A 12837-nucleotide genomic window follows, 5' to 3' on the forward strand; every position below is an offset into this window, starting at 1 on the left:
TATGTGCAGCCCCCATTTGGGGTTTTACCTCAGTGGGATTTTGGCCACAACTCTTTTGATTGAAGGTATCTATCATAGTCTTTGGACTGGATTTTATTGTCAATATGATGTTTTTCTTTTTGCTTGTATTTGGTACTCCCCCATAGCCTTTGGGGATTGGGGCAAGTTATAACAACTATTAAAACAACATTTAAAAACAGGAGGTCCAGTACTCTGTAGTTCTTAAGAATTTGAATTAGAACTGTGAAGGTCTGGGTTCAAGTTCATATTCAGTGACCTAAGTGACTTTGGATGAGTCTCTAGCTCTCAGGCTAACCTATCTCAAATAAGTGTTGCATGGGAAAAATGTGGAGAAAGGAGTGCTGTGAGCTCTTTTGGGAAAAAGTGGGATACAGTTCTAACAAAGAAATGAATATAACTGCTTATGATGGTGCTATAATTAAGGTGGCACTGGTAACATTCTCCCCATCTTTTCTCAGACATGACTAAGGTGTTCGGAAGCAAACTGATAAATAACCTGAAATACAAAAAAAACAGTAATTCACAGTAAGCTTAGAAGTTAGGTCAACATTCATAGATGAGGCATCCAGTAGAGAGCAGCTCAAGAATCCACGGCTTCAGCAAACAAGGGCAAGTCAGAAACATGGGTGGTTGGAAGCCAGCAATATTTCCAGCAGTGTCTGTCCAGAAATAATGGCTTCTAAAGCCCTCTTGTGCCACAGTTGTTGGCTTTTAGCCCTGCAGAAATAAATGTTTCAGCCCTGCCCTGTATCTTTGGGCTTGAGCTTATGAACCCCTGCATTCTTAAAGCATGATGAAGCTGTGGCCTGCTCTGGTGAAGTGTCTCATACATGAATAGGAATCTTGCTCAAGCCATAGTAATTTATCTGTGAAACCAGACTAGTCTTGTGGATATAAAGATGCCTGAACTGCCTTCGTTCTCATTCAGATGTAATATGTTATAGGAGTACTTCCCTTCCTATTTTGATAGAAGGTGTCTACAGCCTTCAGCTTTTTATGGAAATGTTACTGTTTATTTTTATTTCTTTGAATTACTAATGGCTGTAAAATCTGTGTAAAACACATGAATAAACTCTTTAATGTTACAGATTATATAGTCACAGCTGTAATAATATATTTATAGCATGAGATGAATCAAACAGGAAAAGCCATGACATATCACTCACTCTGGACCCTGCCTCATTCTATGGGTGTATCAGGTTTTGCTTTTCCTGTTTCCAAATAACAATAACAACTTAACAGCTCCTAAGTTGTCTGTAGATGTCATGTGTATAAACAGACAAAGAATGCAGAAATGCCATTAGGCTGCTGACTTGGAAATCGTGATGTATAAGTACATTGAATTTATTTTTAAACAACTCTACAAACAGTAATTTATACCTGACCAGTTTTTCCCCCAAGTAATGTGGGGAGGTTGTTTGTGTAGCGTTGGAATCTAATGAAGATGTATAATTAGGCAGGGTTTTTTATTATACAAAAGAATACTCCTCTTGTTCCTGTTACATATTTTAATATAATGCATGCTAGAAATATATCATGAAATCAAAAGTCAGGAGATTGTGTTTATGGAGAAAAAGCTGGAGAACTGTTCCGCAGCACTCATATAAATCCTTCTTAATTGCCACAACTGTATTATGCTAATCTCCAAGCATTCTTCTGCCTAAACTTGTTATGATCTTTTGTCCAGGCCTCTCATAAGTTTTCTTCTGCTGCAAGTAGCAGCCAGAATACTGCAGCACTGAGGCCTGACAAGTTTCTGGATGCTGAAGGGGGCTTTGATTAAATAATCTTTTGGTACAGTTGCATGGCAACCCAGCATTAACCAGAGCTTGACAAATGTGAAGGCCAAAATGGTTCTTCATTTTATTAATGTTCATTGTATATTCTTTTTCTATCCAGTAAAGGATTGCCTTCAAGTTCAACATTCACTTTAGAAGACAGTGCGATCTGCTTGACTTCAGAACAGAGCACGGTGGAAACTGAGACTGATAATGCTTCTGTCCTGGATGTATATTTAGTAAGTTATCCAATAATGTTACTTGTATTTTTATTAATTTTTGAAGTGTTTATATTTCAACTTGACTTTGAATCATTGTGTGTTGTAATCTGCTCATGTATAGTGTAAGTATTTCATTCTTAAGTATACCTTTCCATAATATAGAAAATTTAAAGAATTTACCAATTTATCTCTTTCTATTTTTACAAAATTGATAATGCAGGATTGCTCTAATTCGGAGCACCTCCATATGTGGTGTTTACATCCTTGTTTGGTAGTGGATTTATTTTCGGTTCAGGTAAATGGTTTTCAATGGTTTGCAAAGCATGGGCAATTCTGTTCCCCCAAGTGGGAACTCTTGCTTCATCCCACCACCCAACTCTTGCCCCCCGAGCACTTCTTATTCCCTGTGCAGCTTAGGTTAGCATTAAGCTGCAGTAACAGCACCTTGCTGACTTGTCAACTCTCAGATGTTTTTAAGTGACGAGTCTTAAACATGGGGGGATGAACCACAGGTTGGAAGTCACTTTTGATGGTCTCCACTGATTGCATAATACACAGTCTTTGTGCTTCAAAGGTCCCAGCAATGAAGAAGGCCATGGGTCAGCTTGAAACTGTGTGACCATTTGGGGAGCAACATTTTCTCTTTGTAGCTTTCGTAGCTGTGATTGAATTAGCAAACTGGTTATTCTAACAGATTGTTCTGTTAGTTACCAAGACTCCTTCATTTTCATTCATATATTGATTAAAATAGATCATGTTTGGGAATACTATTATAAATAATCCTGTTTTAGGATTGTACCCAATAGTAAAATGTGTCTCGGTACTAAAGTTACTATATTTTAAGAAATAAAATACATCTTTAAAAAAAAATGGTGCAGATTCTATGCAGGGGGAACTGTTATGAATAATGTCAGAGCAGCTTCCAGCAACTGCCTATGTCAGCATTACCTCCATATTCAATATGGCAGATGTCAGGACATTTGAATCCATTTTTAATTTTTATTAACCTTAACAGTTTCCTGCAGGGGAACTGTAGAAAGATAGCATAGTACAGTGTTCTGCTCAGGAAGTACAGCTTTAATGTTCTAGATTTGGCTGATTTTAACTACAGTACTCAGAATAAATACAGCTTGTTACTTAACTGCAAATCTACTCTATCAGCTGCTTTAACTCTGGGCCTCTCTTACTGAACTTACATATATGTCTGTGTGTGTGTAGTAAAAGTGGGTAAATGCTTCTTCTGTAGCATTTCTTTTTTGTCATTTGGGGAGAGAGAGAGAAAGGTGTGGGGGGAGAGAGAGAGAGAGAGAAGGTCTAAGTATTAGTATATTTTTATGTCTGTTATGCACCACAAGCACTCTGTTGAACTTTAGTGATTCGTTTTGAGAAGTGAACTGTTTGTGAGTCTATTACTTTTGAGAATAAATACAGCAGCCTCTTCTTGAATCAATGTCTGTAGCAAAGCAACAAAAAGTGGAAATCACCAATAAACAGTCTTTGTTTTTGCTTTTTTGTCCAAGAGTTAGCATTCATATACACAGGCACCCTAGTTACTCTCAGTGAAAAGCTTGACCCAAGCAGCCAAGATTCTGTTAGAATCTCTGCTTTCATTTTAAAGTAAAACTTTATTCTAAGATGATTTAGTATCTTTTCGTTATGAGCATCTTTGTACATGAATGCAAGATAACCCACAATAAATTCAAAACATACAGGGAGGGGAAAAAAAGAACATGAAGTGAAAAGTTAAACAAAAATAAAATATTCAGTGCCATCAGATGTGGAATGCCAGAATATGGCCTAGCATAGAATCTCAGTGCCTTTTGATCACGTTCTGTGGTCACTGCCTGTGATATGTATCACTACTGGAGGTATTGATAGACTAAATAAGAATGAGCAGATTTTTAACAGAGCTTAATCCTGATGATTACTGGCTATATTCTGTGAACAGTTTCCCAGACCTGCTCCGTGTTGGGACTTCCCACACCTGATAAGGTCAAATCTTGCATGTGTTAAATCTAATAATTTTGTGCAGAGCATGGAATAATTCAATTATAATGTTACCATTAATATCTTACCAGTTATTTAGCATGATGGTATTAAAATCAGCATTGCAACTATTTTGTTACATGAATTAATGTTACTGCCAAAACTAGTATATTTAAGTCTTCAAAGAAACAGTAAACAAGTTTCATATTATCTTTTCAAAACACAATGCTGCCACCTATTGCTGATAAAATAGCATAGGAATCTTTTATTTGACTTGACTGGGCATTCATATACAGTATATGTATGTATGAAACTTCTAACTTTGTATTTGCCAGGGGAGTTCAGAACAATACAATAATGTACTGCCAATTATCACAACTATCAGCTACATAAGTTCAGTTTAAAAAATCTTTTTAGATTTGTAAATTTAACTGCACTATAGATCAACTGTGCCCATGAAGCTTTATAAACTTTTTAAATATAAAACATTTACAGTACCTGTTTTACATTTAAATGGGAAAAATTATGGGTCACAAAAATATGATTCCCAGTTTTAAAGCATGGGAATAAATCTAATACAAGAGATTCTGAAGAAAATCTTAATCACCAACATGATCTGTTAGCTATATAATAACCTACTAGCACAATTCCAGCTGTCTTTGCCTTCATGTAATTAATAGGTAATATAAAAGTGAGAATACCGGCTAATAAGGCCTTAGATTTGAACAGTAAACCCACATCTTTTTCTCTTGTATATGAAGATAGGGACAACAGATAATTCTCTCTTTGTCTAATTTCTTGCCTTGCTGAACAATATATACATTCTCACTTAGGATTTTCCAGGCTTCATCACTGCTTCCTTTACATAACACTTTAGCTTCACAATCTCCAGAAGATGCTGAGATAAAAATCTAGATTGACATGTGCTTTCTAATACGTATCTCAGCAGCCTCTCTGAAAGAGAAAGGATCTATCTCTGATATTGCACTGATTTAGAGACCTTTAAAATATTGCCATCCTACATGACTTCAGATATGTGAGTTTGGATATGTGAGTTTGGAAAAGTGTATTTTGCATTACTTGTAGGATACTGATAGCTTCTCCAATCTACTGAGTACTTCCATTGCAGATGGCTGTATAATTAACTGTATAATTAACACAATTCTACACTTTTATGGGCTTTACGCAGTGGCACAGTATCTTCAACCTTGCAGCCTCCACGTGTGTTAGGACTGCATTCCCTATGAACTGTAGTCCCAACATATCTGAAGGATGCCAGGCTGGGAAGGGTTGCTCTAATGAGTACCACAATACTGCTATTCATGTGCAGTTAGTAAATAATGTGTTGTGCACTCTCATCATCAGTATCATGTATTACCTAATTATGCTGCACAATATGTACTCTATGCCTCATGCCAGGAACCATGGATAGTTACCAACATTTTCAGTATAACTGAGTATAATCTATAGTTGCTGAGTACATTTTTTTAGCAGCATTAGGTTTTCAACATACTTCCCAACATTTATTTCTCTGTTAATATGGTTAGATTGATTATACCAGAGATATTAAGTTCATGTAAGCCTATAAAAATAGCCTGGAGGGTTGTTTCGTTTCGTTTTTGTTTTGTTTTTAGTTTATAAGATTTTTAGATAAAATGGTTTTGAGTAGCAGTTAGAATTTTTTTAAAAAACATTAGAAACCTGTGCAAAGTTTAATTTAAAACTGAATATGTTAATATAGTTCATACCAATATGACAAAATTAATGTGAAGTCATATAGTAAAACGTTTGGACCTCACAGAGTTTAAGTTTAGTATAATTTTTACAAGCTATTGTCTAAGCAGAAGAGAAACACTGATACTGCTAAAAATAGATGGAGAAGGAACAGCCTTTGAGACCAGACTTTCTAGCATCTTAATTCCGACTGTGCGTGTGATAGTATATTGTGGCTCCACAATCAGTCCTCCCATAAAATTCCCGGGGGGCGGGGGGGGCAGGACAGCCCTTCAACTCAAAGATGTTACCTTCCTGAAATACACAGACATGTTTTTCTAATAAAGTGTATCACATGAAGAGTGATACGTTATCAGTTTGATATTGAGCCACTTACGTTTTCTACCAGGAATATTCAGCAGGCATATACTGTAGGCAGCATGTTTCTTATCTTATTATTAGTTTACATTTCTGTTGCTAAAGATTGAAAATAGGGCAAGATCATTTATTTCAGGGAGCTTTTTTTTTTCAGCATCTATCCACCTGTGTACCAATTAACTTGCGATTGCAGTAGATTTGGTCATGTATAATTGAACTGGAATACCCACCTAAAAAGAGTGAGAGATAGGAAGAGAAAAGGAGAGGGGATATGGGCAGGCAAACATACATGTAACAGTTGGGAGCAGAACATAAAAATGTCCCAAATATTATTGTGCCACTGGAGATTCAGTTTTAACTGCCGAAGTATTATTCAAAAATGGGCTTCTAATGTACGATCTTGGGTTTTTAGAAGAAGAAAAATATATCACTGTAGCAGGTACAGTAGCTGTCATTAATGTATAATAAATAGGATTATTAGACCAAGGTTCTGGTTACTACAGAAAGGCTGACAGGTAACTATCCTAGGACAAAAAGCAGTATACAAAGGCAGCAAAACATTTCCAGCTTTACACATTTAAGTAAGAAAATGGACTACTGTACTAGGTTTTGTTCTTTGTAAAATGTTTTCATTTTTTTCTTTTACAGTAACAGAACATGAAAGAAAATGAGTATATTTTAACAAAAGCACTTTCTGCACTCCAGATTTATGAGGAAAATTTTGCTACGCCTGGTAAACAAAATCCTGATCAACAGAGCTCTCTAGAAATCATCAGGCAGTTCTTGAACTATAGACATAAAACCCTAGGCTCAGCAGATGAAATGGGAAACATTCCACAATTTATTATGGCGTGCTGTTGCCTGCTGAGCTGTGAAGCCTTGCATATTCCATCCTTTTAGCTGCTGCTTCGACTTTTCCTATTGTCTTTTCAGGACTCGAAGGTGATATTTTCATTTGCATGTATTCAGTGATCAAGGACAAAAATATCTAATCTGCCTTTCCTATTTAAAGAGCCATCTTCACAGTGGTGATTATTCTATAAATCAATTCTGCTTTTCTCCCCTTCCCCCAGAATTATGATTGCTCATCTGTTAATTTCATACAAGAGTTAGTATGTCTGCACATAACTTTATGGAAACTATCTTCTATAAAGAAATTTTCACTGTTTATTAGTGAATAAAAAAGCTATTTATAACAAAGCCTTATGTTGTGTACATATATTGTCTTTGAAATATTTGTGATTAGATATATTGCTTGTAAAGGATAAATTACATAATTTATTTAGTATATTCTACTGTAAACTATAGTTTTATTGACAAATAAAGTATTTTGTTCTCAAAATAAATATTGTTGGGAGTCTTTAAACTTAAATGGATGCATTATTCTGTATCAAATCCCATTTTCTAGAATGCTTGCTGTAGTACATTAGATAGGATGAGAAAGGGGAATTTCTGTAATCTGTTTTTTTACACAGAACATGATTGCAAAGCTGAATGCTAAAACCAAAATAAAACAGATTTCATGTTTTATTTCTCATGGAGAAGCAAGTGTGTAACTGACATTACATTTGAGGAAATAAAGAACTTTTGATTAATGTTAAAGAAACTAGCACAAGCTTCAGTTTTCTGAAAATGCCTTACGAATCTGGACAGTGAAATATATGGATTTTAAGAAGTTTAAAAACACCATTTCAAAATGTATGGAAACACGGAGGGTTGCTGTGTTTACAATGTGCATTCCAGAAATAGGTAGATTTTCCACAGTATGCAAACACTGCCTAGACAGGTTTTTCCTTGTAGCTACAGTATCTCAAAAGCAACATTTACAGAAGACCATTGGGAAGTATAAAATGTGAATCAGTAGAACAGATTGTGCATAACCCTTTCTCCATGGCACTTTGATCTAAGGTTTTATGACTTAGAAAATATTCTTTCATGTAAGAGGGAGAATTTCTGACTTTGCTCACTGAAATCTTGTCTTGCAGACCAGCTCTTACATTTGCTTATTTCTTCCAAACTGTATTCATGCGTAAATAAAAAGTCCATGTAAAATTCATTTAACAGTTTACAAATATTTAAGTATGTAAAGTGCTCAATTTTGCCTACTAGTCCATGTAATTTAAGTTTGTGCGTATGTATGTGCACACGCATGTATATAAAAAGTATCAGTGTAACCATACCTGATACTGCATTTCCTAAAACTGTTCTGATCTAAAAACCCTTTTGAAAAAGTATGATGGTGAGCCAGGGTATGGCACCTTTTCTGTATTTTATACTGTAGTTCTGCTTTTTCTTACAGGATTCTTACTGTAGATTGCAGAGGAATCGTAACCTGAAACTTTTTGGATTATATAACAGCTTTACTGTGGACAAAGCACTGTCACAGTTCTCTATTTTATCTCTCCAAACTTCCTCTGTCTGTCTGTACTGTCTCCTGGGATTTGTAGAACTATAGTACATCCCTCCCTTTGTTAGATAAAAACAAACAAATAGTAATAAACCAACTCTTCTAACATTATAGAATATTACCATTCCAAAGACAAAACAGACTAAACCATCTACAGAATACCTCACCTCAAACTACATACATCTGCCATGAAATCTGAATTCTGCCACTTCAGGTTCTCATCATCTGATTGAAATTCACATCAGGATTTCTGGCTTCCACTGAGCTGCTCTCTCTGATCCCAGGATCCTGAAATGCAGGAGGCTCCATGTCGGAAGGAGAAGGGATCACTACCTCACAGCATTCCAGCTGAGATAGAACTTTTCTCAAGTGCTTGTGATTAAAACGCTATCACCTTTGGCACGGTTAGTTGATTCAAAGGAAGACCTGTAACGTTTCTTGAAGACCAAAGTGCTCTTTGCTTTTGTGTTCTTTTATGGAATCTCTCAGAAACGGCTGTCAGTCTATCATAGAGATACCAACAGTGGCCACATAGACAACGACATCCATATACCAGATAGCACCCTGCAGAAGTCTGCACCCTTAGTGGCAACTAATTTAGCAAAAATCTCTGCACCTTGCATAGCATGCAAAATATTGGTCTATTGTTGGTACAGGTTGGCACTCCCTCACTGCAGTCTTTATTTACTATCCTCAGCTTGACAGACAGATTTCATTAATATCTTTATTTGGCACAATTAGTGTGTTGGCTATTCAATTTATATCTTTATCTACCTCTTCTATAACGCTATTCCAAATTTATCTAATTCAGCATCCACAGCTTTTATCATGGCATAAAGTATACATCTAAAGTTCTGTGCAAGAGGCATTATGGACTCATCCTCTCTGCCTCTGTAAGAATATTCAATATTGTCCAAGCCCATTAAAGAAGTGGTACTGTTTCACCAGCTGATGCATTTGACATTCAGAATGAGCAACTGCACCTCACAATCTCCTTTCTGAAAAAGGTAGTTTTTGCAGTGAAGAACTGGTTAAAACATGCCTGGCTAGTTTGCGGGTCAGTGCCTTGTATAAACTGAGGGATGGCAGTTTCTCTATGATTCAAAGCAACTGGCCTAATTCAGTAAACCACAGTTCAGCTTGCTATGGTTTTAGATGTTTTGTGAGCATGGGCTGTTGCAAAAACTAAGGATTGTTTTCATACTTGAACTGCGTGCATTTAGGTCAGAAGGTTGTGCAGTGCTGCAGACTTGGAAGTGAAAAAGGGGCTCCAGGGCATGCAAAGCCGCAGCAGCAGCACTTGTCTGCATTTCTGTACATCGTATATACAATATCTTTCCCTGGGATTGCACTGCAGCTGCACTCTGCTGCACGATGCCAAAAAAAAAAAATGCAGCTGCTTCAAGAAGTTGCTGACAAGAACTGTGGGAACATCCCACAGGCTCCAGAGAATTTTTTTGCCTCCCAGACTGAAGCTCTGCACTGCCCTACTTTGCTATCGTAGGCCTCTAATGCAGTCTTCATGCTTCCTGTTTTCAAATTAAGGCCAATTAGAATTAGAAAGGAGAAACTGGGTGGCTTTTCTTTTGCTCTTTTCACTCAGTGTCCCCCTCTACCCTCTTTGGTCTTCTTATCTGCTTCCCTCAAAGCACTGCCAGAACCCAAAATACAAAAACCAGGATCAGCCAACTGCTGAGTCACTTGTTCTCATAAATGCACATATTTTAACTGAGGGAAGAGAAGGATGCACCTGCTAAAAATATACAGGATAGCTGGATCCAGGAGCATAGCACCGAGGTGCGTAGAGAGGAACATGCTGTACATTTCTCTGAAACATTTCAGTGTAGAGAATGGAACATGGTGCTCTTATACTGTAACACTAGCAAATCCCACACAAAGTTGGAAATGCTTTTGCAGATGTGGAGAACAAAATAATATGTTCAGTTAAATCATAGAAATAGTTTGGTATGTGGAAACTTCCTATGTTCCTGTACCATTAGAATTCTCAACTGAACAAACCAACATGTTAATACTTTAATAGAGAGGCAGCCATTTACTGACATGTCTGTCAGCTATACAGAATTGGCAAGGACTGTCAAGATTTCGGGGGGAGGTAGGATATTAGCCCTTTGAGGTAGTCCACACAAGAAGCACAATAAATGAGTATTTAATTGTACTATCTTTATTGTAAGATTGTATGAACAGAATCTTGCAGGTGTATCTCCCCTCCTCTCCTTTTACTGGCTGGAAAACTTGGGAGGATCTCTTCTGAAATGCTTCCCATGCCTCCTTTCCTTCTGTGGGCTGAGAAATCTTTTACATTTATTTATTTTTCTATCCCACCTTTATTATTTTTATAAATAACTCAAGGTGGGGAGCATACGTAGTACTCCTTCCTCCTCCTATTTTCTCCACAACAACAACCCTGTGAGGTGAGCTGGGCTGAGAGAGCATGACTGGCCCAAGGTCACCCAGCCGGCTTTCATGCCTAAGGTGGGACTAGAACTCTCTGTCTCCTGGTTTCTAGCCTGTTGCCCTAACCACTAGACCAAACCGGTTGTCCAGTCTGCAGCTCTTCCTCCTGTCTTCCAAGGTCATTCCCACATACTGTTGGGAGGGGGGTGTCATCCTGGAGGAAAATCCCTCAGTGGAAAATTCCAGATTCCTGCCCATACACAGAGTCTGGCTGACAAAGAGCATGTGTGGAAGAGGAATGTGCAAAAGAGGACACTTTACAACTAGCTGAGTCCTAAGCTCTATTATAAATGGGTCATTATGAAAACATTATGAAAACACTGAAAGCCAGTTTGGTGTGGTGGTTAAGGCATCAGGCTGGAAACCGGGAGACCATGAGTTCTAGTCCTGCCTTGGGCACGAAGCCAGCTGGGTGACCTTGGGCCAGTCACTCTCTCTCAGCCCTAGGAGGCAGACAATGGCAAACCACTTCCAAAAGACCTTGCCAAGAAAACTGCAGGGATTTGTCCAGGCAGTCTCCAAGAATCATACACAACTGAATAGATTTAAAAAATGAACACACTATAAATACGATAAATTCAGGTGAGAACTGGGCAAGGTGCTATCTACTCACAATTTGGGAAAGTTGTGGAAAACAGGGGAAAACAGGTAGGAGTGGCCAGGAGGATATACTGAAGTACTGGTCTGGTACATGATTCTTTGGGAGACTCTGACAGGTACTTATGCCACTCAGAATATTTACATTATGACTCTTCAAAAAATAATAATCACTCATCATTTAAATTGGTTCCTCTGTACAATATTTTGTTTTAAAAAACCGATTAAAGGAGTGAAGAATTCTGCTTATCCAAAACAATATTTTATTTTTAAGACCTGTTTAAGTGCTGAATGGAAACTCTTCCTGCCCAACCCAGCATTTAAGGCTATGTAATTGGTTTGGCAGCATCTGGACAAATTTGGGTATAAAAGCAAACCAGTGTCAGGGCTGGTTAGTTTATGATTCGGAGACCACTGGGAGGTCTTAGGGCTACAGGTATGGACTCGATGGGAACGGAAAAAGCATTCTGGAAGAACAGCAAACCACTTCTGTTCTATTGATTGTAACCGTGTATTTATCAGGAGTTGAGGTTGCTCAGAGTCTTTAACTCTGCCTTTGTATGGTTCTCAGAACTTGTTCAACTTGATTTCTCCAAAGCCATAGCGCATTGTTTCTTCCAAGGTGATGTTTAAAGGGATATTTTCCATTAGGGTTGTGCAGATATCCAAAACTGGGCTTCTTTTGCTTTGACAGACGTTTGAATGAAACACCCTTGGGGCTCCTTCCCAGAGCAGGGTGACCCTCACTTCTGAGGGCTTTGCTTCACCCTCCTTTGCTCCTACAGCCTCCCTCTGCATTTGATTAGTCTGATGACCTACATATACACCCAGATCCTGAGCAAGGAGGTTTTCTGGCGTTTGCAACAACCAGAGGAGGCTAACAGGCAGCTGTGAAATGAGACAACTGCTAAGCTCTGAGTCTCCAACAAGGTAAATCACATTGCCTTTGCAGTGTGAAATGCCTCACTAAGCTACCTTTCAGAGGCCTAGTTTACTTTTCCAGTCCCTCTAAACTGAAGCAAAATCAACATGATGTAGAATGTTTATCAATGTCTGTAATTATTCTGGTCTGGCTACTTAGCATAGGAAGGCAAACAACCACCAAGCATAGCACAGGAGAAAAGAGCAGCAGCCTTCAGCCCTATTTGAACAGGATTTTTTCCTCTAGTTGAGGCTATAAGTTTAGCCACAGAACATGTAATTAAAAAGGTGGTTCTGCACTGCCACTTTTTGCACAATGCACAGAATGACAAATAAGCCA

At 37.8% G+C, this 12837-nt stretch overlaps 1 protein-coding gene across 2 annotated transcripts in view; it reads left to right on the top strand.

Annotated features, from left to right (window-relative positions):
* The window catches only part of PIP5K1B (phosphatidylinositol-4-phosphate 5-kinase type 1 beta), a 73313-nt gene extending 65904 nt beyond the window's left edge, over positions 1 to 7409 (top strand). For both annotated transcript variants that reach the window (XM_063295111.1, XM_063295113.1), the window contains 2 exons: positions 1921 to 2038; positions 6746 to 7409. In XM_063295111.1, coding sequence (XP_063151181.1) covers positions 1921 to 2038; positions 6746 to 6748 — 121 coding nt within the window. In that variant the 3' untranslated portion in view covers positions 6749 to 7409. The remainder of the gene's footprint in view (positions 1 to 1920; positions 2039 to 6745) is intronic.
* The last annotated feature ends 5428 nt before the right edge of the window (positions 7410 to 12837 follow it).

This window comes from Candoia aspera, chromosome 2 (genome assembly GCF_035149785.1).
Source record: "Candoia aspera isolate rCanAsp1 chromosome 2, rCanAsp1.hap2, whole genome shotgun sequence".
Lineage (NCBI taxonomy): Eukaryota > Metazoa > Chordata > Lepidosauria > Squamata > Boidae > Candoia > Candoia aspera.